Source organism: Mrakia frigida (assembly GCF_051309035.1).
Source record: "Mrakia frigida strain ATCC 22029 unplaced genomic scaffold BDY24scaffold_20, whole genome shotgun sequence".
Taxonomy (NCBI): Eukaryota; Fungi; Basidiomycota; class Tremellomycetes; order Cystofilobasidiales; family Mrakiaceae; genus Mrakia; species Mrakia frigida.
The window spans coordinates 56926-82669 of record NW_027481261.1 but is presented as its reverse complement, the minus strand read 5'-3'; the positions used below and the strand labels follow the sequence as shown (position 1 = coordinate 82669).

Here is a 25744-nt window from a genome sequence, read left to right as displayed (position 1 = left end):
GTTCCATAAACTCGTTTTTTTGTGGTGTCGGCTGAGATCTCTGGAACTTGAGAGCTGATCATTCTCCACTCCCTCCTCTTCTCCAGCCAGAGACGTCCGTCGGAGTTCAGCTCCAACCGCTGCGAGACTACAAACTCCAAACTCGCTCTCTCGATCGAATCCGAGCCGTCAGGATCCTCTCCCTCCTAGGCAAACCCTCCCGAGGCATAGGACGAGGTGTCGTTCGAACCAAGCTCGAGGTCAAGACCCTCATCGTCGACGACCCTGTCCTGCTCGTCGACGGGTCCCTCATCGCCAGTAGTCTCCGATGCGAGCGACTCGTCGTCTACTGTCGAACTTCTAGCAACAAGGAGTGGGCCGAGTTCTCTAAAACTTACAAATGGAGAACCGAGCTTCCTTACCTCGCCTGTCGAGAGGTCGTCTTGATCGGAGGCGAGCTCGTTGGCGAGAGGGCGGGACATCGGTGGGATCGTCAGTCCTTCCGTCCCTTCCCTGCCTACTCTGGCGGCAAACCCATCCGATTCCTCCTCTTCCCTCGTACCAACCACGACCAAGCGAGCCCATCGTGGGAGAAACTTCATCGAGAGTTCGCCACTTCTCGCCAGGACATGTTTCGAAACGGGGGATCGTCTGTCGCTGGTCGAGTGGTGATTGAGGTGGTGGGGGAGGTAGAGAGAGAGTGGGTTGAGTCGGGCTTCGAGATCTCCTCGTTGTTGACACCTGTTCAGAAGAGGATCTTCCGGGTTGCGGTGAGGGAGAGCAAGGATCTTTGGGAGGACGTCGAGTGAGGGGGACGCGTCTTGTTTTCGGTTTCGTTCTTTTCGCTTTGGTTTCTTTCCTTACGATCTTGATAGGAGCTTTTCGTGCGCCTTGTCGTTCTCTTCCTGAAAGCCGGAAAACAAAACTTTCTCGAGTCCTCGAGCGACGGGACTGCTTTCTTTTCACTTCGAGCTCAACATTCGAGTCCCTCCCCAACCAACATGTCCTCTTCCTCCTCCTCCCATCATCCCTCCCCCCTTCTTCTCCTCGTCCATCTCTCTCTCCTCCCTCTCCCTCACCCACCCAGCAGCCTTACTCTCCCTCTCTGCCTCACTCAAACCAGCCCAACCTCCTCTCGAACTCACCTTCGAGACCTCCTCCTCTCCTCCCTCTTCGACCTCCTCCCTTCCTCGAGCTCGCAACAACCACCGCCGAAACCAAGTCACGCTCCCTCTTCAGCTCAACATACAGCTTTCGTGAATGCTGCTACAACTTTCTTGATGGATCTGAGGAAGAAAGGGTTGGAGGGAGAGGAGGGAGGAGGCGGATGGTGGTGGAAGGAGGTCAAGGGGAGTGTGAGAAAGAGCGATTTTGCCGATGCGTTTGGGAGCAGGTGAGTCTTTGAAGCTAGTATCCGTATAGTAGGATGTACTTTAATCGTTACCCTGTCTTGAAACAGATACGAGGAAGTTCTCCTGGCGTTGTCTTGTCAAGTCGTTTGGGAGGAGCTCAAGAGCAAGGTCGACTCCAAGGGAGCCTTGACGAGTGAGGTCTGATGTTCTGCATCTACGTTTGAACAACGACGCTGATCCTCTTGTTCTCCTTTCAGCTGTGGTACTTCCAAAGAAAGCAGTTGAGATGCTGGTGAGCTACCTAGCTCGTCTCGAGTCGAAGGGAAGGCGAATGGGAAGGTCGAAGCTCACCTCATTCTTGTTCCTTGTTTATCGTTTTCAGGACCAACTCCCAGATCTTCACGACCGCTTCAATACCTTGATTGAGGTCTGCTTAGGAGCTCAAGCGTACTCGAAAGATGAGGTAGTTCGGCTGGAAAGGAGATGGTCTGCTTTAGGCGAACGAAGGGTGAGCTCGAGCTCAGTTTCTTTTCCTTCCTCTCCTTCTTCGACGCGTCGCCTACTCCGGGCCTGATGACCATGTCTGACTCCTCTAGCTCTCTATTCTCGCATCACCAGGACCTCGTTCTCGCCAACGGTTCCCTCCCTTCCGCCATCTCGTCCGTCCCTCTCGAACGTCTCGAAGGAATCAAGCAGCTCAAGAAGAACGAATGGTCGAAACTCGTCCAGCAGTGGTTAGATATGGAGCGAATCTCGGAAGAGTCGAGGGATGGATTCTCCGGAGACTTGGAGGTCGTGGATCCAATCAGAAGTGGGGCCGGAGGAGGGAATGGAGTGAGAGTCTCAGGAGGTGTCGGACGTGTCGAGTTTGTCCGTACCCTTTCACTTTCTCTCTTCCCTTCGAGGAGTTCGCGACTGACCATCATTTCATTATGTATGTTTCAGACCAACGCACTTCAAAGAACTAAGTCTCTACCTGCCGCTGCATCGCTCGTGGAGGAACAACTTGAGTCGCTCCCTTTTCTCGTCGAGTCCGCCCGGACGCGTCTCGCCCGAGCGCAGGATTCAGTCGTCGACAGGGATACGAGCAGGAAAGAAGAAGCTTCACCTACGGAATCTGGATCATCGGAGGAACTCTCGTACTGGACGGAGCAGGCGAGACTCGTCGCGTCGTCCGTCCCTGTTCGATCTTTGACGAGTTTGAAGGAGGAGGACCGCCCTCGGAATGTAGTAGCAGTGAGTCAAAGTATTGCATTGGTACCCTCGAACGGGAGCTTTTTGACACCCTACTGCTCCTCTTCCAGCAGTCTCCCGTCGTTCCCTCACCTCTCCTCACCCTCGTCAACCTCAACCCTCCGCCCTTCTCCTCCTCTCAACGAGCTGAAACCATCCGATCAGCCCTCACCCAAACCCCATCTTCCCGCCTATCGGCTCCTCCTGCCTCGACCTCCATCCCAGCAACCCTCCCTTCCCTCCCTACTTCACCACCACCTCCAACGCAACCCACTCCCTTGTCCCCGGCTCTTCGTCGCACACCTCGCAAGATCGGACGACCCCCAGCAGCAGGATTCGATCTTCGAAGGCAGGCCTTGGGAAGTGCTCGAAAGATGAAGAGCTTGGGGATGACTCCAGGACGAAAAACTCCTGGGAAAGGTGGTCGATTCGACGCGTTTTCTCGAGTTAGTCCCTCTCTCGCTCCTCCTCTCCGTTCGTTCCTCGCTGATCACGAGCCGACTCTCTTCAAAAGGGAACTCCTCTACGACCTCCTTCTCGAAGATTTGATCTCCAGGTGGACGACGGTTGGGAGGAGGAGGAAGGAGTTTCGTTGACTCTCGAGGAGATGGGTGAGTCGCTCTTCTCCCTTTCCTCTCTTCTTCCGTCTGAGTGTGAGCTGACCCGCTTGGTTCTCGTCTACAGCTGCTGCTCAGGGCTCTGCTCTTGGTGGAGGATGGGACTCGAGCTTCTTCGTTGCCTGAGCTGAGACACAAGGAGGAGATCTCGACGAACGAGGTCCGACGCGTCGTCGCTCACCCTTTTCCAACGGAGGAGCTTGTAAGTGCCCGTCATGGCTTCGCATCGCTTGGGATGACGTCGGGATTCATCAGATCTGACGTTTCCCACTCTTTCCTCTTCCCTTCAGGTAGCTCTGTCGCCTCTCTTCGCTCGTTCGACGACGCGTCTCTCGTCCCTCCCTCCCTGTTCCTGTCCTCCTCTCCCGCTCAACGACAGCCGCACCACCACCAACGACTCCCATCCTCTCTCAGGACGTCGCATCCGAGCTGTGACGACGAGGTCGGCCGTCGGTTCCCCAAACAGTCGAGGGGCCTGTGGAGATTCTGAGATGGAGAGGTTTGGAGGTGGGAGGGAGACGGGGGTTGATGGTTTCTAGGAGGTTGTAGAGGGGGATAGGGAGGGCTGATCGCTATGTAGGAGCATCAGGAGACGTATATTCTTATCAGCTTCGCGTCCACGTTTTTCTCTGTTCGATTTTCGCTCGACGAAATCGAAAGCGGACAAGGGAAGCAAAAAGGTCAAGACAGGTCGAGAGGTCGATCCTGGGGTCCTCGACCGTCGTCACTCAGCCCATCTCCTCTCCTTTTCTCATCTCCCTGGAGCTCTCTCTCTTTTCGCTCCCAACACCCATCACCCCTCCGCCCCTTCAACCCAACCAACTCACCTCACCCACCCACCCACCCTACCCTACCACTTCTCTACCTACAACATGTCCGTCCTTGGCCAAGAGTGCGTCTTGTCTCTCTGTTCTTCTCCTCGTCCTATTCACCGGCGAGAGCTGACCTCCTCCTCTTCTCTTTTCGGTTCTTGCTGCTGGCAGACGACGAGCTGATCCCGAGCAGGACTACTCCATCAAGTCCCTCTTCTCTCTCAAGGGAAAGACTGCCATCGTACGTTCTTACTACTCGATCTGTTGGGAGAAGAGAAGGAGGGCGGGAGAAGCGGAGGGAGGAGAGGGAAGCAGAGGTGGGGCTGAAACGAGAGCTCATCGGTTTTCTTCTTGTTTCTTTTTGCATAGGTCACTGGAGGAGGATCTGGTATCGGACTCGCTGTCTCCCAGGCTTACGCCGAGTGAGTTCTGGAGGTGTCGATCTGTTGGAAGAAGGAGTAGGAGAGCTGACCCGTTCCTCGTTTTCTCGCGGTTTCGTTTCGTGTCAGGGCTGGAGCCAAGTTCGTCCCTTTCTTCCCTTCCCTCCTCCCTCCCTCGATTGTTTAGCTAACCCATCCTTCTCTTCATCATCGTAGCGTCGCTATTATCTACAACAGCACGAACCAAGACCACATCGCCGAGGAGATCGCTAAGGAGTTCGGAGTCAAGGTCAAGGCGTTCAAGTGCAATGTTTCTCTCTACGAGGACATCGAGAAGGTCTTCGGTGAGATCGCCAAAGAGTTCGGACAGTACGACATCATGGTGAGTATCTAGAGGTCGACTTTAAGGACGGGAAGGGCAAGGGAGGGCGAGGACTCTTCTCGCCGACCGCGTTTCTGATCTCCATCTCTTCCCCCCTTGATCTCCATCTCTTCCCCCCTTTCAGGTCGCCAACTCTGGAGTTCAGCAGACCACTTCCTGCCTCGACCTCTCTCCCAAGCAGTGGCGAGACGTTATGGCCGTCAACCTCGACGGTAAGTAATCGATCTGCACCCTTTTCCTCTTTCGCGTCGTCCGAGCTCACCCTTCGCTTCTATCGCTGTTTCCAGGTGTTTTCTACTGCCTCCAGATCGCCGCCAAGTACTTTAAGGCCAACAAGATCAAGGGAGTCGAGATCGTTACTTCCAGCATGAGGTGAGTTTTTGTTTTAGTAGAAAACGCGTCAAAGACGTCGCTGATCCCGTCTTTCTTACCCTTTTCCTCCCCTTTAAACTCCTTTTTCCCTTCTTCTTCGTCCTGGTCGTGTCTCCTCGTCCCAGTGGCCACATCGTCAATTTCCCACAGAAGCAGGTGAGAAAATTTGACCCCTGTGTCTTGCGTGGGCGATTTCGAGCCTCCCGCGGTGTGGCAGAGCGTGCTGACACATGTTCTGTTTCTCCAGGGCGCCTACAACGCCGCTAAGGCTGGATGCATTCACCTCGTCAAGTCTCTCGCCGTTGAGTTCGCTGCCTTTGACGTTCGAGTCAACTCGTGAGCTCGTTTTCTCGTCTCCTTCGTCGCTTCGACCTCTGCTGATCCCCTCCTCGTTCTCTTCTGTAGCGTCTCCCCTGGATACATCAACACCATTCCCTCGCGAGACTACGACGACGTTAAGGGCCAGGTTAGTCTCGATCTCTTCGTCTTCGCCTTTGTCTAGTTCCGTCGACCCGTCTCTACCCATCTCACGTCCTGACTTCAACCTCCGCGCCCTCCACTCTTTCTCCCATCCACAGTGGTACGCCGGAACCCCCATGGGACGAGATGCCGATACTCGAGAGCTCAAGGGAGTCTACCTCGTCAGTCCCTTTCCGTCTTCTTCCTCCGTTCGATCTCTCTTTCTCAAAACTCACTCTTTCATTTTCCTTCTCTTCTTACCTCTAGTACCTCGCTTCCAACGCTTCCTCCTTCACCACTGGAACTGACATTCTCGTCGACGGAGGATTCTGCTTGCCTTAGATGGAGGAAGCGGGAAGTGAGGCAGAAACGAGGACGTTGTTCTAGCATTCGACTGGGCCGAGTCTCCACAAAAGACAGCCATTACTTGTAGCTCTATAGTCATGATCTGATTGGCTTACCTTTTTCGGCTTTGGGAGAGACGGTGAGGGACCCTCACTGAGGGTTGGGCGAGGAGAGAAGGGAAGGGATCGGAAGAGAGGAAGAAGCGGGACGGAGACGGCACGCGTCGAGGTCGCCCCGAGTTTACTCGAGTAAGGACAAGGATTTAGCTACTCTGGATCAAGAGCTCCAGGTTGTAAAGGGAGGCATAGTTTCGCCAGTGTTTATCGTAAACCGAGCAAAAGCTGGACGCGTTCGTCTTTGACACCTCGTCGCCTCTCAACTCCGTTCTCTTCTGATTTGCTTTCGACCTCTCACCAGCGAGAGGTATCTACATTTGAAAACCCGATCACTCGAAAATCTTCCTCCGTCGTCAAAATCAACCTCAGTTTTTCTCTTTTTGCGAAAGGTCTCAGACGCGGCTCGATCAAAAAAACGACGCGGGTTCCTGAAAAGATCAATCTCGTTCCCAGCGCTTCCACCTTCGGGCTTTGTTCTCCGTCAAGGAAAAGAGGCGTTTTAAGCTCTACTTCGGACGTTGAGCAATGGACTAGGTTGTTGACGGAGGGAAAAGCTTGCCTCAAAACTTCAATCCACCCAACATTCACTCCCGCTTCCTCTTCACCTCCCTCCTCCTTCATCGATCTTGCGTATACTTGCAACGATGCTTGTTCTAATCCACTTGTTCTTACTCATAGTACCTACCATGGTGCTCTTCAAGGTCAGCTTCGCTCAGCGAAAGGCTGTTTCTCACATGTTGCTACGGGTGAGTTCGTTGTTTCTTTCTCTTTCGTGTTTCTCGATGGGAGATTCGTGATGCGGCTTTGGTTAGGAGAGGAATGAAGTAAAAGTCTGCTGGTAAGATGCTAGGAGGTCTCGTTCTGATGTAGAGACGGCGGAAGGTAGAGGAAGAGGGGGACGGGAGTGGGCTGACGGACGGACGGGAGATCCTTGGGTGCTTTGGAAGCACGCTGAGGGCTTCTTCGTGAAGGACTTTGTGGCTTTTGAAGCTTCAGATGATGCCGTCTTGTTATCTACATGTTCTTCTCCTTCTCGTAGAAAGGGAGGCGAAGGGGAGAAGAGACGCCCCTCCCTCCCTCCGACCCCCTGCTCCCTCTCCCCGCTTTCCCTTCCCGTTTCATCCCTCTTCCTCTCTTTCCTCCCTTCTTCTCCCAATCCTCACGAGCTGTCTTTCTGACCTTCCTCTCCCTCGCTCCTACAGTCTCCGATCTCTCTCTACCACTACCTCGTATCCGTCGCTCTCAAGCTCTACAACCAGCTCGCCGTCGTCTTCTCCTCCGACGGAAGACTCGAGCTCACCTCCTCCTCCTCCTTTGAGATCGATCTCGAGCTCGTGAGTCCTTACCTCTTGCTTTCGACCCTCCTTTAATCACTATACACATGGCTGACCACCTCTGCTCTTCTTCTTCAGGGTCTCTTGCTCTTCCAAGGTCATGCCGTTCAATCATGGAAGGCCTTCAACGAGCCTCGACTCCTCCTCCTCCTCCCTCCTTCCTCCTCGTCCTCGTCCTTCGTCTCCTCGCCTCCTCAGCTCTCTCAGCAGGATATCATCGGCAAAGAACCTTCAACTGGATCGACGGATGGTCTGGATCGCATGGTTGGGATCGTAGGAGAGGAAGGACAGGGCTTGGGAAGGGAGGTCGGTGGTGGACGAAAGGAAGCCGTTTCTCTCGAGTCCTCGCCTTTGGTACGTCCTCGTTTCATCTTCACCCTCGAGCCTGGACACTAAGCTAACCTACTGCGACCTGCTCCTCCTCTGTCATTTCAGATCGCTCAAATTCTCGCTCCTCCAGTCGCTCAGGCCGCTCCTCAGCTCGCCGTTGAACCAGCTCTCTCCGCTCAGCTTGACTTCCTCGCTCCCATCGTCTTCGTGAGTCTCCTTCTCTATCTTTCCCAGAAAGTTCGAATCTGCTCTCTGGCTTCAGTTCTTAGTATCCTCAAAACTGACTCCCTCCTCGCTCAACTGCTCTCTACAGACCGCGGACATCTTCGTCGACCTCTCCACCTCCTCGTCCAACGACCTCAACGCCGTCGGCGACACCTCCTCTCCCTCCTCTTCTGGATCCGACGGTGAAGCCTTGCTCACTCCGGATACCAAGACGGGTGGAGAGCCAAGGATCGCCTCGACTGGTTACTTCCCAAGAACGAAGCCCGCCAACGAGAACGCTCTCGGGCTCGTCTTCGACGACTCGAGTGAGCTTCTCCTCGTCGAATCCCCCTCCGTCGTCGTCGCTTCGGATCCCCAATCCTCCATCATCAATCCAGTCGTACACATCTCCACTACTCCGGATCTCGTCTTCAATATCTCCGACCCCAACATCTCCTCCTCTCCCATCGTCGTCGCTCCATCCTCAATCTCCACCCCCGAGGCCATCTTCCTCTCCTCCATCTCCTCTCCTTACGTCGGAACTTCCTTTTCCTCTCCCATCATCAACGCCGTCGATGTCTCAACCTACTCCGACCTTCCTCCCTATGGTGGAGTCTGGGTTTCGAGCTCAATCGTCTCCGCCATCGGAGCCAGCGATCCTCTCCCCGCCGTCGCTTCTTCTGCGCCTCAACAACCCGCCCAATTCACCACCACCTCCCGATCCAGCTTCTACAGTGGACCTCCCCTCTCTCTCCTCGACCTCGCCGACGCCGTCATCGTCGAAGGCTTCCATCTCCACTTCCAGAAGAGACCCGTCCTCCTCGAACACTTCGAACGCGTCGTCTCGACTCCTCCCTCCTCCTCCCTCTCCCGCGGTCGACCAACCTTCCTCCCTACCCCTCCTCGGGCTCCCATCGTCCGTAAATCCCTCGAAACTCAAGTCGACGTCAAGCAGCAACGGAAGAGGAACGTCTCGGCCACGGCAGCACTCAAGGAGGTCAACCGATTCGCCCACCCTCTCCTCTTCAAACTCAACACAACCTTCGTTCGAACTCCTCCCTCCCTTCACCCTTCACCCGTCGTCGCCGTCATGGAAGTCGTCAAGAAGTCGAAGCGTACGACGGAGGAACTCCCATTCCCTCTCGTTCGGAAATGGAACTCGACGAAGGTTGTTGACGGATCGGACTTCGCTTCGAGATGCGTGACGGATAGACCTGTTCTTCCTACAGCGGTGAAGGATGAGAAGGTTCTGGCTTATCAAGCCAAGATGGTGAGTTCTATGGTCATCCCTCGACCACCTCTTTCTCTCGAAGCTGGAGCTGACCTCGACGCGTCTCTTCTTCTCTTTTCGTTATTTTCTCTCCTCGCAGGCCAAGCTTCTCAAGTTCAACCACGGCTTCGAGACTTCATCAGAGGCGGTTGCTATTCTCGCATAGTGTTCTTCAATTAGATAATGGGAGGTCGTCGTTTTCGTCTGTTGTTGTTTTCTCTTTTCTCGTGTGGTCGTCTCGTTTTGTACTTTTTTCGATTTGCTCTCTCTCTCTCTCTCGATTTCCAACTCCTCTCGATTTGTTACCTGTGCCGCTCTCTCTGTTTTCCTACCCCTGCCCTGTCTCTTACCTGGTTTCTACTTGTTCACGACCATCTTACCATGACCTGTCCGCTCTCGGTTGCTTCAACCCTTTTGAAAGATCCTCGACGCGTCTCTCCCTTCTTCCTCTTTCACTCGCCTCTCCTACTTCCCATCGGCTCAGCATCTTCCTTATCCATTCGTCTTCGTCTCGTCTTGAGACGCGTTGGTGGCTCGATGAGAAGCGAGAAACAAGAGGCGCGTCTGAAAATGAGAACGAAACGGGGCGAAGGTCAAGTCGCCGTTGCTCGCTGACTACTCTGCTGGCTTTCGGCTTTTTCGTTGGGAGGTGTAGGAGATGAGCGACGGCCAACTATTACTAGTAGGAATACTCGAGCTCATGGGGGAAGTCGGGAAGGTCCGAGCTCGGAATGGAAACAGCGAAAAAACAACGGACGTCCTTGACGACGAGCACTCTTCCTCTTCCTTCTTCCTCTCCCCTCCCTCTTGAATGCAGGTCCACGTAGCGAACCACAGTCGACTCGAGATAGAGATGGATAATCTAACCGCTATCTATCTCAACACCTCTGTAGAGAACAATTAGAAAACAAAAGGCAGATCACTTTGTTGTCCCAAAGCGCGTCTTTAGCTTTCGAATCTCGCTCGACGCGGCCGGTTCGAGGTTTCGGGTTCGTCGTATCTGGGCGCGTTGCTGTACAGTATACTCTGGTCGATATGTAGAGGATAGGAAAATATGCGAAGATGAACAAAGGCAGACAGAAAGCGACGCGTCGTTCGGAGGAGAAGAAGAAACTCGAGCGAGAGCCATCGTGGGCTTTCTCTCGTTGCCTGACCCTGTTTTGGTGTTGGCGATCTTCATGCTCGTGCGCTCGTGTGGGTCGTTTAGAGAGCGAGAATGGAAGAGGCCAAGAAGTGAGATGGGTTCTCTCTTTTTATCTTTTGCCTATGTAGATAGATAGCTGGAGGTCGAAGCAGGTTTTCGCGTCTCCGTTCATCCTCCTCTCGATTCTGCTGGATCGAGCGGCCGAATCGGGCGGTTTCCAAGACAGGTGCGTCGGAGAAAGAGGGGGTTTGGTTGGGGAAGTGCGAGAGAGGTCCGCGTGCGACCTTGAATCCTCCTCGCTGGCCCTTTCTCCTCTGTCTCTTTCGTTTTGCTCCTCAACCATCACAGACCCCACCAAGGAACGAACCATAAATCTTCTCTACTCCCCACTACTCCAACCGATGCTTCTCTCCTCCTCCTCCCCTTCTTCCTCCCCTCCTTCCTCGTCGAAACTGGCGGCTTCGTTCCATCTTCAGCCGTATGGGTCGATTCCTCGCTTTGGACGTCGCCGAAAGGTCGTCGCTGCTTCTCGCTCGGTTTCGTCGTCGTCTTCGATGGTCCCTCCAGCGTCGTCGTCAGGGAGAAGAGTGGGAGTTGGAGAAGGAGGAGGGCAAGGAGGGAGGAGGGTCGTATCGGCAGGAGGTGATCCATCCTCTTCCCAATCGAACTCTCCTCCCTCGTCTTCTTCTTGCTTGCACCCGGATTGCTGCACGTTCAAACCGCTCTTCCCACTCTCTCAAGAAGAAGAAGAAGAAGAAGAACAACAACAACAACAACAACAACAATCTCTCTCATCAACACCACCTCCTCCCCAACGATCCTCCTCCTCAACTCTTACGACGTACCTCCTCTCTCTCCTCCTCTCGACCCCTTCCCCATCCTCTTCAACCTCCACTTCCACTTCCACGACCCGCTACTCGTCCTTCTCCTCCGTCGATTCTACGGAATCCTACTTCTCTCCTCGAACTCCCATGGACGAAGGAGGAGCAGGAGGAGGAGGAGGGAGAGTCACTCTCGTTGGAGTCTCGCCTAATCAAGAGCTCACACGACCCACGACTACAGCAGGACGACAGCAGCAGGACGACGACAGGAGAGCTTTCACGCTGGCTTTGGAGGAAGCGTTAGGGGATTGGGTTGGAGGGAATAGCAACAACAATCCTAATCAGGGTCGGACTCCATTAGGAGGAGGAGGAGGAGGAAGGGATCAGCAACGAACGACGACCTCTCCTTCATCTTCCGAACCTTCCCACTCCCCTCGCAACGCATCAGAACTCGCTCGAACCCCAGTCGAATTCGGTTCCTGTCCCCTCTCCTCCTCCTCCAGCCCATCTCTCGTTTCATCAACTTCATCCAACGATCCCTCCTTCTCAACCACCAACTCCTCGCCCTCCTCGAACGCAACCAAACGAACCTCGCTCAACGTCCTCCTCTCCTCCCTCTTCTCGTTAACCCTCCTCTCGCACACTTCCCACCTCGCTCTCTCCGCAGCCACGCCTTCAACCATCTCAACCACCAAACCCACTTCCACTTGCATCGCCTTCCCCGAAGCCTACCACTCCTCCCTCCCGCTCCTCCGAATGCCCCCTCTCCCGCCTCATCCCTCTCGCGTCCTCCGCCCGTCGTTCCCTACCCTCCGCGAAGGAGCGCTCAGACGATTCGTCATCCAGAGGGAGATGAGGAGCAAAGGCAAGATTTCAGTGGAGGTCCCGTGGTACGAGAACAGTCGCGTTTGGGGGAGGTGCTTCGACGACGAGGGGGGCCTCAGGGGATGTAGGAAATGGAACGGGAGCGAACAAGGGGAGGGCGTTAATGGGAGGAGTCGGTTGAGGGTCGTGGTGTGGTGAAGGGAGGAGAGCACGGGAGATGGTGAGGGATTCGTCTCTCTCGGTTCGTCCTCTTTTTGGTCTCTCTCGTCTCCTTCGCTTCTATATCGCTGACCCTGCTCTCTCCTTCCTCTCTCTTCACCACCTTCTTCTTCTTCTTCTTCTTCTCTCTCTCCCAGATCTCAACTCGACCCAACCGAACTTCGCATCCCCAACCCCATCGGTTTTCGCTCTCGCTCGAACGCGTCAACTCGTCCCACTCCTCGGTCTCCCCAACGCTTTCTTTCTTCTTTCTTTTCATTCTTCTCACGAAACCGTACCCTACTCTTGTCTTCTCCTTCCACTTCACTCCCTTCGTCTTTCGTCCCACCTCCATCCTTTCTCCCTTCGTGTTCTTCCCTCCCCATCCCTATCGTCCTTCGTCCTTCGCCCTTTCGTTTTTCATTCTTCCTTTTACCGCTCAGGCGCGTGTTGTGCTCATATTCGGCAGCGGTCTACTTGGGGGTGTGGTGCGATCTAGATGGTCCCCTTGCTTTCCACGTGTCGAGTTCGAGTTCGAGTTCGAGTTCGAGTTGAAAACATGTCCATTTTCCGCGCTCAAACCATCACAGCACCATCCACAACCCCGTCGTCCAGCAGAGGACAGTGCTCAGATCTCTTCTCGACCATCCTCTGACCCTCGATGATCCACATGATGTCGAATCTGGAACGAAGGACGACCGAAGATCAGCGCGCTGTGGAACGAGAGGCAGGCTCGATTCCAGCCTTCCTGCGAGCTCTTCGCATGTAAAGAGAGGCTGCTTTCGAGCCTACTGAAGAAGAGATTATGGAGGGACGAACCTGTCGTCTGGGTACCCAACGGTGGTGTCGACTCCGAGTGCGCGGGCCATGTTCAAGAGATCGTGGTGTTTCTGCATCAGAGCAAAACAAGGATCGTCAGTATACACAAAGTCTCGAAGCGAAGCAGAGTGATTCGATCTTACCCAAGAGATCAGAACATCAGCGCTGGAGTGCTCTGCGAACGCTTCGACTCTCTCGCGAACGCACGACGCAGGTTCGTTGGCGCTAAACGGTCGGAAAGAGCAGCGAGAAGCGGTAAGTAAGAAAAGTAAAATCCTGAGATATGTATTCAGTCGTACTCACCAAAGAATATCAACCTCCAATCCCAGATCTTGAGCAACGGGCGCGACGGTCATCCAAGTCCTTTCCTGATCGGCTTTGCTAGCGTCCCGAGGAGCAGCAAAGACCAGACCAAAGTCGAACTCAGACTCTGCTCCGAAAACCTGTCGAACGAGATTCAGCGTCAGCACATCGGAGAATCGATCAGGTTTTTTGGGGGCGAAGGAAAGAGCGAAAACTCACAGTTCTCAAACACTGGGCTCTCCGTTTCCCAATCTCGCTCAACCCTTCACCTGCTCTCCCAGGTTTCTCAGCATGCCTGATCATGACGATTCGGTTGGGGTAGTTCCAGGTTGGAGGGGTAATGGGATCGAGCTTGTCTCCTCCTGGCCATCCAGGCCATCGTCCTCCTCCTCCTCCTCCTCGCCCTCCTCGACCTGGAGGGCCGTGGGGAGGCCCGTTGGGTGGGTAGAGGGGGAGTTGTTGAGCTGCGAAGGCACTGGTAGCTAGAAGAGCTAGGCTGAGGATTGCTGAAGTAGCGTAGAACATGATGGTGGTTGGGGGACAGGGAACGAAAAGGATCTGATCCTGCGGCGTAGACGACCTGCCTCGGGCGACGCTTCGGCTCGAAAATCCGTCGCAGTTGAGCTTGGGAGGAGATAGGAACGGCCCTTTTGATTGGATGCTTGCTTACACCGCAGCTGAAGCTGTTCGCCAGAGAAAAACGAGGGAGAGAGAGAGCGATTGAAAGACCACTTCGACGCGTCGATCGACGATCACCGTGCCTTCGTTTCGAAGCCAAAATCAGCGTCCGTCAGTGAGGACTTGTCGAGAACATCGTTGTAAGCTCTACAGGCCTTCCGGAGTTCATCGAACACTTGGAATCGCCAGCAGCGTTTCTGGATCTCGAGATTCACACTCTTTTGAGATGGGGAGCGACGCGTCTCATTCGAGAACGATTGCCGGATTGTCCTGCTCTCTCAGTTTACCAATTTCGCCTTCACTCTCGCGTCTACATCTAGGACAGTGTTGGGCGTAGTGCCGTAAGAGAGAAGGAGGAGGGGTGAGAAGAAAGAGAGAGAGAGAGGGAGAGACAGAGAGGGGTTGGACGTCGATGGGGAGGAGGGCAGGGAACAAGGTTCTCTAGTAGTGCAAGCGATTCACTTGGAATCAATAAATAAAGGCAAGAGCAGAGAGAGCAGAGGCACAGCCTATCAACAAACAACAAAAGCGATCGAGACGAAACCAAGAGGGAGAAGAGACGGAGGGAGCAACGTAAAACGACGAGAACAACAACAAACCGAAAGCGGAAAACGAGAGAAACAAGTGGCACTCAACTAACCTCACCCTCCGCTCACACCACCAACTCCTCTCTCAGCGGACTCTTCACCCTCTCAAACCCCTTGCCCTTCCTCGACCTCCTCTGCCTCTCCTCACAGAACAGCATTCTCCTCCCTACACACTCCCCCTGCGCAAACATCATGAACGGGCGAGCTCCCTTCCAGTACCGACGGTTGATCCAGAGGACGGAGAACGCGTCGAGTGCCAGCCAGAACCCGTCTTGAAACGAGTGCTGGAGACGTTGCTGGGGAGGCGGTTGAGGTTGAGCGTGGGGTTGGAGGTAGTAGTCGAAGTTGGAAGCGAGGTCGAGAGCGGCCAGGAGAAGGGAGGGAGGGAAGGAGGAAGAGTGAGAGGGTTGGAGGAGGCGGGAGGGCAGGGAGAGGTCGAGGGCTGAGAGGAGGAGGAGGAGTCGGTTGGGATGGGTCAGTCCCGGAGGGGAGGAGTCGGGAGCGAAGAGGAGAGGTTGGGAGGTGTGGGAGTTGCTGTGTTCGGTGGTTGTGAAGATGTTGGAAGTGGGAGTGGGAAGAGGGATGCGTTCGAAGGAGGTGGATCGAAGTCGGGGAGTGGGAGGAGGTTCGAAGGAGCATCGCGTCGGAGAGATGGGTTGAAGTCCCTCCTCCTCCTCCTCCTCCTCCTCCTCCTCGTCCTCGTCGTCGCTGGGAAGAAAGACGAAGGCCGATCTCCTGCGAGGAGAGGGACATGTTCCGAAGTCGAAGGGTTCAGAGTTTGAACCCTGGTGCGTCGAAGCGACGTCGTCGTCCGTGAACGCGACTTGACTCGACTCCTCCTCAACGGCGACCTCGGGTTCCGATACGACGGCGACGACGACCGGTTGCTGGAAGAACGACGTCTTCTTCCTCGTAGGAGAGATGCGACGAGTGGGAGGAGGATCGAGGAGGGTGATGTTGGTGAGGGCGGAGAGCGGGAGGGCTGGGATCTCGGGTTGAGCGGAAAAGAGGTGGTTTGAGGTTTCGAGGGAGGAAGCGAAGGAGGAGGTTGCGTCGCAGAGGTTGGTATCCGTTTTGAGAGTTTCGGAGAAGGGAGAGGGTAAGAGGGTGATGACGGGAGCGGTAGTGGTGGCCGTTTCGATGGGAGAAAGGTCGAAGAGGGTGAAGGGAGAGGGAGGAGGAGCGATCCCTTCCTCATCCTCCGAGTCGACGCAGAGTCCCAGCTCGTTCTCCCTTCCCAGCACGACAGGTTTCTTGCCGAAGACCGAGTTGACGATGGGAGTATGGAAGTAAGGCTCGTCGAGAGGGAGCGTGATTAGAGGGAGGTCGAGGAAGGACGAGGAGAAGGAGAGGGAGGTTGAGCGAGGGACGTCCGAGTCGAGCTCGGGAGAGGAGGGAGGAGAGTCGGAGAAGCCTGAGCTGGACGAGTGCGAGGGCGAGAGAATTCCATGATAAGTCTGTAAGGAGGAGAGAGGAGTAAATAGGTTGATGTAAGCTTCGAGAAGAGCACAACAGCTCCAGAAACGACGCAGAGGAAGGAGGAACGAAGCTCACCAAATCACCCCCTCCCGTCGGCTTCGTATTCTCCCTCGAAGCATCCTTCCTCGTTTGATCTGCGGCACTGAACAGAAAGTTCGGGATCTAATACAGGGAAGAGAGGCATCAAAAGAGTCAGCAATCCAAGTGGGAAGAGGTCGTGAGCGTTGGAAGGAGAAGGAAGGCGGAAAGGAGGAAGCGAGGGGAGTGGGGGAAGGAAACAACAAAGTCTCGCAGCTTTTCTCTTCCTCCAGGGAGAGGTAAGAGAGATTTAAAGGGGAAGAGACTTGTTCGCAAAAGCTGATACAAAGGGGAAAAAGGCAGGTTTCTGGGAGCGAAAACAACCGCTCCCTCGAGTTTCCTTTGTTGCCGTTTCTCTGCCTCCCGCTCCCCCAACGCTCCTTTCCAAGAATCCAGTACATCTGGGCTGACTGTCCAAAAGCCCTCAAAGCCCTACAGAGAAGAGAAGCAGACTCACGTTCAAACGAAGCAAGAAAGCCGTCGTTGCGGCAACGAACGACGCGAGAACGAACCGAAGGACGACCTCCAGCAGTTCGAAGGGTAGCTTGAGGAGTCCAAGCATTCGATTAGAAGTTGGTTGGGAAAGGTGTCTCTTGTTGTAAGGAGTGGAATTGTAGCTGAAGAGCGACTTGGGAGGGTAAAGAGGGTGTTGGTGGTTGGGAGGGAACAGAGGTCAACATTCAATCCCTCTCCTTGAAGACATTTCCATTTCCTATGTTTTTCAAAGCCAAGGGCAAAGTGTGTCGAAGGGGGGAGCCGATCGAAGAAGGGAAAGGACGACGTCAAGAGCGGTCGACAAACTAAACGAAATGTTGACTCGGACGCGTCGACTGAGAGAGAAGCTTGGTTCGATACTCTCTCGAGCAAAGAGAGAAAGGATTAGTTTGATCAAGGAAGGGACGAAGGAGGTCCGAAAAGGCGAGACTTCCGGAAACTCAGTTCCATCAGGAACGAAAATCTCGTGCCTGATTCAGGTGTCGGGAGATCGAGTTTTCGAAGAGGTCAGCCAGACTTCTGATTTGGTGAAGAAAGAGGGAAAAAAGCTATCCCACTACATCATTTTCTTGACTCTCTACCCCCGGTCGACTCCATTCAACTCAATCCAACTCAGATCAGCTCGGTCCCTCGGGCCTCGAAATCTCGACGCGTCCGACCCCTCTCTCCTTCTCTTTTTCTCTCTCTCTCTCCCTACCCTCCCTATCCCCATCTTTCTACTAAACTTTTCCATAATCCATCCCACAGGACAATCTAGATCACCTCCCCTTTTCCCAAAAGCTCTTCAAACTACTAACGCTCGGCCTAACTCTCTCCTCCTCCCTCTCCTTCTCCACCGCCTCCTCCTTCTCCCTCTCCACCCCTCTCGCCTCCTGGAACTCCCTCGTAGGCGTGATGCTCTTTAGAGGAGGTTTCACCGACGACCTCGAAGCCGAACCTGAGAGCTTGGTGTTTAGGGGAGGAGGAGTGGGTTTCGTTGTTGTCGACGAGGAGGTCGTTGTTGTCGGTGCTGGGGATTCGAACCTCGATGCTCGTCCTGAGATGGAAGTGGACCGACGATGAGCTGGGTGGGCCTGAGAAGAAGGTGGAAGGGAAGCGACGTCGTCGTTCTTCTTCTCGACCTGTTTCGAAGCAAGGTAGCCGCCTCCCGATCCTCCTGACGAAGCGGACGACAAGCCAGGCGACCTGAATCCTGCTGAAGCCGAAGGGGACGACGACGGGGTGTTGTTCGATACGTAGAGGGATTGAGGGCGAGCTCGAGGGGTTGGTGCTGATGATGCTCCGGGCGAGGAAATGGACGAGGAGGGTTTGTGAGATCCTCGAAGGAAGGAGGAGGCTGACTCCGGGTCGATGGTGGGAAGACGGCGAGGCCCGTTGCTTGAGGAGGAGGAGTTGGTGGTTGTGAGACGGGGAGGAGCGTTGTAGAGTGAAGACGAGGGTGGCTGGGAGGACGAAGAGGAAGGCGGGTTTGGAGTTCGAGGGCCTCCGATCCGAGGGTTGGGAGATTTCGAAGCGACGCCTGGTGTTGACGACGATATGGTTCCGTACCTCCTCGATCCGAACTCGTCCACCGCCTTGGCCGATAATCCTCCCACTTCCACTCCTGCTCCAGCTTTCCCGTTCCACCCTCCTCCCCCTCCCGTTGCTCTCCCGACCACCCTTCCCGGCTCCTCAGGACCTTCCTCCCCACTCGAACTCGATCCTCTCCTTACCCCACCCGCACCCACCACCGACTTCAACTGACCCGCTCCTCCTCCGTCCTTCAACTTGGCCCTCGCATCCTCCAAAGGCGACCACTGATCACTCAAGATCGACGAGCTCGACGCGACCGGCTCGTTCAGTCGAGGTCGAACGGGTTTGGCGGTCGAGGAGATGAAGGTCGTGGGTTTGGGAGCGGTGATGGCTGGAGGAGGGAGGGTCTTGCCTCTCGAGGGAAGTTGAGGTTCGTTGGAGGAGGGTGCGACGGGGGAGAAGGAGGGTTCCGACGACGCTCCCGCTCCGTTCTTGTTGAACTTCGACGATGAGAGATCCAAGCTTGGTTTGGGAGCGACGACTGGGGGTGGTTTGGGTTTGTTGTTGGTAGAGGAAGGCGAAGGGCTCATAGCCTTGTGAATCGTTTTTGGATCCTGAAGAGCCGAGTACCCGTCGTCTCCCGTCAACCAGTCCTCCCTCACCTTCTCCTTTCCACTCCCAAGCTCACTCCACCCCTCCGACTGTCCTCCTCCCTCGGCGGAGGGAAGAAGCTCCTTCGCTCCTCCTCGAGAGGGTTTCGGCGCGTCCATCGCAGCTCCTGTGACGTGAGTTGACCGTGAGTGCTGAAGCGGTTGGGAGGAAGGGATGTCGAACGTGGAGTCGTTGGATTTTTGAGAGGAGACGACGGTAGGAGTTGCTGAGGGACCGGTGAGGTGATGGACGAAGGACTGCTTGGTTGCGAGTTGGGGATGGACGATCGTCGGAGGAGGAGTCGGGGAGGGAGCCTTGACTGGAGGAGGAGAGGGAGATCGAGTGTACCGACGTTCCGGCTGAGGAGGTGGTGGTGGTGGCATGGAGTTGGAAGGGGAAGGGGTTGAATCGAAGGTTTCGAAGCTGGGAAAGCGGTCGTCGAAGGAGGGTTCCTTTCCGTTCTCCTCCTGTTTCGACGACGAGGGGATGGGTAGAGGCGACGACGGCTTCGCTGACGAGGCGGGAACGAACGAGTCTCCAAATCCTGAGGAGAACGAGTTCGACCACGGAGCGGAAGGAGAGCTGGCTCCTGCTGACGTCGACGCGTTCGTCGGAGGCCACTTCGACGCGGATTTCCCTGAAGTCGCCGTCGACACTGGCTTGGCCGGTTCCAGGAGGTCCGAGAATCCATCGAAGGCGACTGGAGGGGACATCGGTTGAGGTGATTTCGAGATTGGAGGGGGCGCGGGAGCGTTGGAAGAGGGAGAGGGTCGGAAAAGGGGAGTGGCCGACGATGCTGAAAAGGCAGGGTTGGGTTGGAAGCTTCGAGTTGGGTTGTAGGATCCTCCAGAGGATGAAGTCGAAGAGGAAGAAGCGCCAGCGGCGGGGAGGTTGGCCTTCGTTGGGAGAGGAGAGGTGACGAGGGGTTTGGAAGTCGAGGGAGCGAAATTCGATGCGAATCCTCCTCCTCCTCCTCCTGAACTCGACGACGACGGCGATAGTCCTGCTCGAGGGGAGAAATCCGTTGAGAACGACGGTTTGGGAGGTGGGAATCCTGCTCCTCCATTGAACGGCTCCGGCTGAGCCTGCATCTGAGGAGGAGGAGCTCGCTCGCCGGTGAGGTTGAACGCAGCCTTCCCTCCTCCTCCTGCCCCTCCTCCTGCAGCGACGACTGGGACTGGCAACGGCATGTCTTCCGCTCCTCCAGCTCCCTTCGTGGGCCTTCCTCGTCGCATGGGAGTGACGTTGAGGGTTGGAGCAGCGGCGACGGGAGCTGGGACGGAAGAGATGATGTCGAAGAGGTTTTGGGAGTTGGGGTTGGTGGGTTGGGAGGATTTCGGTTCGTTCTGCAAAAGGATCAAATAGGAGAGAGAGTAAGGGGTAAATCATCAGCGAAGGAAATGTGCGGGCGTCGAGCTGATAGGAGGAGGGGAAGAGAAGGACGAAGACGAACGTAATGGAAAGGCGATTTGGTTCCTCGCATCGAGTGAACGGTAGTGAGAATCTGAACCACCGAAGGTCGTTGATGTCCGTACTCTTGTAGCATCGAGCCTGTATCCATCCCATCGAAGCGAGCAAGAGAGATCAGCTTCGAGAGTTTCGAGAAACGACGCGAAAGGAACCGAACGCACCGATGAGAAGATTGATTCGATTCGAGTAGACGGGGAAGGGAGGAACTCGGTACTGAACGTTCAAGATAGCCAGAGGGCCGTGTTCCTCGCTGTGAGGAGTGGAAGGAAGGAGAGAATGGTCAGTGTGCTGATTTCGACGCGTCGAACGAACACCTCTCTCCCTCTCAGTAGCCCGTTGAACGCGACTTCGACCTTTCGAAAATACTTACAAAGGAGTCGTGTAGTAGCACAGCTTGTAGAGCAGAACTCCGAGAGCCCAGATGTCTGTTCCCCAAAAAAACGAAGATCAGCTTCAACTCTCTCTCTCCCTTCCGCTGATCCTTTCCCTTCGCTCCGCCGCCTCCCCATCCCTTCCGACCTCTTCTCCCCCCATCTCAACCTCACACGCAGTACTAACCACTTTTCTCATCAATCACCCTCCTCTGGTACACATCCACCATCTCTGGCGCTCGATACTGCATGGTCGTGTGCGTGTTGATGTCCAGCTCGACCTCCCTCATCTCGGCCATCGACGACGGCGGCGGGTGAGAGACAGCTACGGATCCGAAGTCGCAAAGCTTGAAGAGGTTGGTGCTGGATTGGAGGATGTTTTCGACCTGCAGAGGCAAGCGAAGAGCAGGGAGGGAAGGGGAGGGTGAGCTCGAGCGGCCGACACAGTTGGAGGGACGAAGAGGGAGAAGGCAGCAACGAACCTTGAGGTCTCGATGGATGAGCGGTGGGGATAGAGAGTGCATTTTGGCTACTCCCTGCGAGATCGAAACCAACAACAAGGTCAGCTTCGAGTTTCGTTCCCTCCATCTCAAGCTCGGATTGTTCGACTCACCTCACAAACGTCCACAAACACCTGCAAGATCTCCTCCTCCGTCAACCTCTCCCTCAATCTCCTATTCATCATGTCGATGATCCCACCGCCTTCGTTCAATCCAAACCAAAGATAAACAAAGTCAGCTCCTCGTTCCGAGCTCACCTCCACTCCCTCTTCCCTCTGTCAGCTCGAGCTCGAACGCGACTGACCTGAAGCAAACTCCATAAGGATCAAGACCTCGTGCGTCCCATCTGGAAGCTGTGTCGTTGAAACGAAAAGCGAGAGAGGTGGTCAGCTTGGGGAGTGAAAGGAGGGAGAGCAGAGGAGAGGGAGGTTGGAAAGAGGGAGCTCAACGAACCTTGAAAGCATCCGCGTCTATGAGGTTGACGATGTTTGGATGACCTCTTAACAGTTTCTGTATACACGCCCACACCCAATTGAAAGTCAGCTCTCGATTTTCCTGCTCTCCTCCAAGCTCAAACCCATCGCAAAGAAGCTCATCCGCTCTCGTTCCTCCTCCTCCCTCCTCCCCTTCCCTCGTCTTTTGAAACTCACCATAACCTCCACTTCCCTCCTAACCTCATCCAACAGACTCTTCTCCCTCACAGCCACGCGCTTAAGAACATGCCTATCCGTCCCGTTGATGAGCTCTTGAGTCTTTACGAGGTAGACGTGTGCGAACCCGCCTGGATCAACCAGCGCATCGATCAGCTCTCTTGTTCCCTTCCCTTCCTCCCAAACAAAATGAAGCGACTCACCCTCCGAAAGATACTTCTCAACAACGACCTTAACCTTTCCTACGGAGAGTTGTTGACCTGGGAGGAGGGTTCCCTTCTGTTGAGGCTGGCCAGCGGGCGAGGAGGAAGGAGGTTGTTGAGATGGATGGAACTGCTGCTGCTGCTGCTGCTGCTGTTGGCCGTTGTACTGCTGAGGGTATTGCTGCTGCTGAGGGTAGGGAGCGTTCATGTTCCCTAAATCGAGCGAGCTTCCCTCGAGAAGACAGGAGAAAGGGAGAAGGGAGGGGAGAGGATGAGAGTTGGGAGAGAAGGGAAGGAGAGCTGGCCAAGGGCGAGGCTCGAGGCGCGTCGCAGTAGAGGCGGAAGCGAAGTTTACAGAGTTCTGGGAGGTTGGGGAATGGATTGGAAAGCTCTTCTGCTCAGTGAAGGATTGATGAGATCTGGAAATGGAGTCGAAAGAAATCAGCAGCAGGGCAGAGGGGAAAGCGTCGCGCGTCCGGTCGTCGCTCCTCTCCTCTGAGCTGAAGAAGGAAGACAGGTCCGACCGTTGAGCGACGCCTTGCTAGATAGAGAAGCGAGAAAAATACACGAAGAAGCGATATGTATATCTCGTAGACGACAAACCCCAGTTCAACCCTCGACCCTCGACGCGTCGCTCGACTCCCTCTCGACACTCAGAGGCCGTTCCCTCCCTCCTTCGCCAGCTAGACTTAAAGCAAGTGTACTTGTGTCTCTTCCAGTCGAATTTTTGATGTTCTACAGGACGGAGGAAGAAGCAAAGGCAGGAGCAGAGGTCAGTGAGACGAGACGAGACGAGACGCGACGAAGAGAGACAAAGTCGACGGATCGACGGACCCTTTGAACAGTAGCGAACCGAGAGACACTGTAGAACGAGAGAGAAAGTGAGTGTTAGCTGTCCGGGGAAGCAAGGTCGAACATAAGTTGAAACTCACTCGACTACACGCCATCATCTCCTCTTCATCCGAGAGGTCAACGCAATGCACGTCGAGGAGACAGTCGGTTTTCGATAGCAGTTAGGTTTCAAGCTGCAAAGATGGACCATGAATGAAACCCTATCGATCTCTGGTAGGTCTGAGCACTGGTTGAACTGTTGGTACGTACGTCGCAAAGGGAGGGATCAGTCAGAGCCGAAGGGTCTGAAGAAGGAGACGGGCGAGCTCACCAGGAGGAGCACCTCCACCTTCTCTTCCTCGTCCAACCCTAAGGCGGTTCCTGGACCACCGTTGATACCAGGAGAGAGTCCCAAGCGTTTACCAAACTTTAGAGCGGCGGAGGAAGTCATGGCGTCCAAAGGGAAGATGGGGAGGAGAGGAAGGATCTGGTTCGAGGTCAACTTCGAAAACGTCGAGCTCAACACTTTTCCTGGTCAAGATCAGCTTCCTCCCAACGACCAGCAATCGACATGGGACTCTTTTCTTGGCCAGCAGCCTCTTCATCTTCATCGCTTCCTATCCCTCCACCTCCATCTCCCGCACTTCTACCAGAAACGACTCCAGCAGCACCTTCGACGAATCCCTCCTCCTCCCTTCCTCCTCCTCGCAAACGACGGAAACGACGAGACCAGATCCCTTCCAACGCTCCCACCTACATCTTCTCGGCTGCAGGGGTGAGTGCATCGCACCTTCTAGCTCCTATCTATCCCTTCATCTGACCCGTTTCGCTTTTCAGATCGCCTTCACCGTCGGACTCCTCATCTCTGTTCGCCAGGTCAGGAAGCTCAAGATCTCGGCGGCTGAGCTCAGCAGGAAGGCTGCTCTGGCTGAAGTCAACGCTCTTCCAGGATCGAGTTTGGTGCTGGAGGGTGCTGCTGAGGTTCCGAAGGTTAAGAGGGTGGGAACGAGCTCGATTTTGAGTCCAGGAGGAGGGAAGAAAGCCGGAGTGCTCTCGATACCGATCTCGAAGACAGCTTGGGCTCTCACTCCTCCTCCTACTTTCGCACCTCCTCCAAAACTTATCAAGGTCGACGCTCCACCATCTATACCATCGCCTATCCTACCGCCACCTCCACCAATATCATCACCCCTTCCTCCCACCAACTCCTCTCCTTCCCCTCCCAAACCCGTCGTCTCCTCCCTCGTCGACGCTCCTGCTCCCTCCTCTTCCCGCTCGTCACCAGCTCCTCTTTTCCCTCCATCCAAAACCCGACTAGTCCCTTCAACAGCGTTGCCCTCCACCACTCCTGGAACTTCTTCGCCATCGCCACCTTCCTCTCTCCTCGGTCTCCTCAAAGCCGGACGCGCACCCGATCCAGATGAAGAAGAGCCTCCAGCCCCTCCTTCGGACCCAAAGGTCATTCTCTACGGATTCGGAGCACTGGGATTGGCGACGGTGATCGCACTTACGGTGGTTGCATTGCCAGCTGCTGCGTTCTGCTGGTGGTTGGGGGTCGAGAAGGTCAGTTCACGTCTCTTTCGCTTTCTTGTCTTTCGCCTCGTCGTGGAGGGTCTCTCTGCTGTTTCTGCTTGGACCAAGCTCGAGAACAGGCTCCCTTTCAATTCTGCTCAAAACTGACTCCCTCAATTTTTCTTCTTTCACCCCTTCTCAACCTTTAGCCCTCCCAATTCCGACCTCTCCTCGAGCTGAAACTCCCTCACCTCGTCCCCTCCCTCCCGCCCTCCCTCGTCCGTCGCACCTCCTCCAACGAACCCAACCCCTCACCGGTCCCCTCGCAGCTTCACTGGGCGAAGGAGGAAGACTGGGAGGAGGAGGACGACGGAGAGGAAGGAGACGAGGAGTTCCTTGGAGACGCGACGTGGGGAGATTGGTGGGCCAGGCTGAAGGAGGAGTTCGAGGAGGACAGGAGGATCGAGGAGGAGAGGAAGAGGAGATCGGTGATAGAGGAGCTGGGGACGAAGGAGGTGTGATGTGATGAGAGTGCGCAGAATAGAGGTTCGGGCGGGAGAGAAAAGGAGGAGGAGAAGGAGACGGTTGAGCTCGACTCTTCTGCTCCCTTCTTCAATCTGAAAGTCGCTCGCTTTCTCGTTCTCCTCAACCATCACAACCTCGGAAAGGAAGCTCTTCGTCGCCTTCTCCAGCAGCCTCTCCTTCTTTGATGCCGTCTTCCCCTCCCTCTCCTCGACCAAAGGATCCCCAACGAACTTCTGTTCGCCGTCCTCTCTCTCTCCGACCCTTCCCTCCTTGCGACCTTCTGTCGAGTCTCCTTCGCCTGCCTCGAGGTCTCCTCGCCTCTCCTCTACAACCACGTCACTCTTCGGAGCCCTCGGCAAGCGTATACATTCTTCAAGGACATCGTGAGTTTGAGAGAATGCTTTTGAAAGAATGCTTCAAGGAGTCGAAGAAGTCGAGTCAGGAAGGCTCGAGCTCACCTTCTCTCCCTTCCCTTCCTTCTTCAGAACCATCCATCTCCTCCCTCACCAACTGAACTCCCTCCTCGCCCCCAAACCAAAACTCTCGTCATTGACTTCCCTCCTTACCGTAGTCGAAAGAAGGACGAGCCCGAACGAGAGAAGGAGCCATCCATCGACTCAACTCCATCTCTCCCACTTCCTCTCTCCTCCTACTCCACCTTGAACGGTCGCCGATGGATCCATCACCAGGTCAACCCTAACATCTTTATCCTCCTCCCAAGGGTCAAGCGTCTCCCCACCCTACTCTGGAACGTCCGAGAAGAGTCCCTCTATCATCCATCGCCAAATTGGGATCGACTCGAGGAGGTCGTCCTTCGAGGTTTCATGCCCATCTCGCACGAATGTCTCCCTCCAGAGTGGTCGAGAGACAAACTGGACGTGCTGGTTACTGTTGACGTTTCCATGGT

The 25744-nt window shown here is 55.2% G+C and overlaps 9 protein-coding genes across 9 annotated transcripts; 6 read left to right on the top strand and 3 right to left on the bottom strand.

The window, feature by feature from the left end:
• The first annotated feature begins 1349 nt into the window (after positions 1-1349).
• On the top strand, positions 1350-2454 carry BDY24DRAFT_392546 (uncharacterized protein). Its single transcript, XM_076640931.1, has 5 exons — positions 1350-1372; positions 1439-1623; positions 1714-1839; positions 1950-2201; positions 2277-2454. Exons 3-5 carry the CDS (start codon positions 1815-1817, stop codon positions 2297-2299), a joined length of 300 nt encoding a protein of 99 aa, XP_076495491.1. The 5' UTR covers positions 1350-1372; positions 1439-1623; positions 1714-1814; the 3' UTR covers positions 2300-2454.
• Positions 2455-2544: 90 nt separating this feature from the next.
• Positions 2545-3969, bottom strand: BDY24DRAFT_392543 (uncharacterized protein). Its single transcript, XM_076640930.1, has 3 exons — positions 3472-3969; positions 3249-3383; positions 2545-3175 (listed from the first exon to the last, which is right to left on the bottom strand). Exons 1-3 carry the CDS (start codon positions 3583-3585, stop codon positions 2813-2815), a joined length of 612 nt encoding a protein of 203 aa, XP_076495490.1. The 5' UTR covers positions 3586-3969; the 3' UTR covers positions 2545-2812.
• On the top strand, positions 3970-6048 carry BDY24DRAFT_392540 (reductase with broad range of substrate specificity). The gene is made up of 12 exons (XM_076640929.1): positions 3970-4073; positions 4165-4234; positions 4363-4415; positions 4503-4514; positions 4590-4755; positions 4880-4967; positions 5043-5127; positions 5253-5283; positions 5375-5463; positions 5533-5593; positions 5706-5768; positions 5854-6048. The coding sequence occupies exons 1-12, from the start codon at positions 4054-4056 to the stop codon at positions 5926-5928; spliced, it is 813 nt and encodes a 270-aa protein (XP_076495489.1). The 5' UTR covers positions 3970-4053; the 3' UTR covers positions 5929-6048.
• A 1414-nt stretch (positions 6049-7462) lies between these two features.
• On the top strand, positions 7463-9584 carry BDY24DRAFT_392535 (uncharacterized protein). The gene is made up of 4 exons (XM_076640928.1): positions 7463-7735; positions 7817-7918; positions 8025-9185; positions 9286-9584. The coding sequence occupies exons 1-4, from the start codon at positions 7643-7645 to the stop codon at positions 9349-9351; spliced, it is 1422 nt and encodes a 473-aa protein (XP_076495488.1). The 5' UTR covers positions 7463-7642; the 3' UTR covers positions 9352-9584.
• An 858-nt stretch (positions 9585-10442) lies between these two features.
• Positions 10443-12219, top strand: BDY24DRAFT_102916 (uncharacterized protein). Its single transcript, XM_076635795.1, has one exon. It carries the CDS (start codon positions 10731-10733, stop codon positions 12171-12173), a length of 1443 nt encoding a protein of 480 aa, XP_076495487.1. The 5' UTR covers positions 10443-10730; the 3' UTR covers positions 12174-12219.
• BDY24DRAFT_102934 (uncharacterized protein) lies at positions 12100-12704 on the top strand. The gene has a single exon (XM_076635796.1). It carries the CDS (start codon positions 12193-12195, stop codon positions 12670-12672), a length of 480 nt encoding a protein of 159 aa, XP_076495486.1. The 5' UTR covers positions 12100-12192; the 3' UTR covers positions 12673-12704.
• A 13-nt stretch (positions 12705-12717) lies between these two features.
• Positions 12718-13767, bottom strand: BDY24DRAFT_392532 (uncharacterized protein). The gene is made up of 5 exons (XM_076640927.1): positions 13515-13767; positions 13296-13435; positions 13136-13217; positions 12993-13063; positions 12718-12855 (listed from the first exon to the last, which is right to left on the bottom strand). The coding sequence occupies exons 1-5, from the start codon at positions 13596-13598 to the stop codon at positions 12750-12752; spliced, it is 483 nt and encodes a 160-aa protein (XP_076495485.1). The 5' UTR covers positions 13599-13767; the 3' UTR covers positions 12718-12749.
• A 6592-nt stretch (positions 13768-20359) lies between these two features.
• BDY24DRAFT_341879 (serine/threonine-protein kinase ppk30) lies at positions 20360-22177 on the bottom strand (the record flags this gene model as incomplete). Its single annotated transcript, XM_076637461.1, has 9 exons — positions 20360-20495; positions 20616-20670; positions 20804-21002; positions 21099-21152; positions 21230-21318; positions 21421-21469; positions 21570-21626; positions 21767-21897; positions 21970-22177. The coding sequence occupies 9 exons, from the start codon at positions 22175-22177 to the stop codon at positions 20360-20362; spliced, it is 978 nt and encodes a 325-aa protein (XP_076495484.1).
• A 1112-nt stretch (positions 22178-23289) lies between these two features.
• Positions 23290-24854, top strand: BDY24DRAFT_392528 (uncharacterized protein). The gene is made up of 3 exons (XM_076640926.1): positions 23290-23575; positions 23638-24363; positions 24522-24854. Exons 1-3 carry the CDS (start codon positions 23372-23374, stop codon positions 24831-24833), a joined length of 1242 nt encoding a protein of 413 aa, XP_076495483.1. The 5' UTR covers positions 23290-23371; the 3' UTR covers positions 24834-24854.
• Positions 24855-25744: the final 890 nt, after the last annotated feature.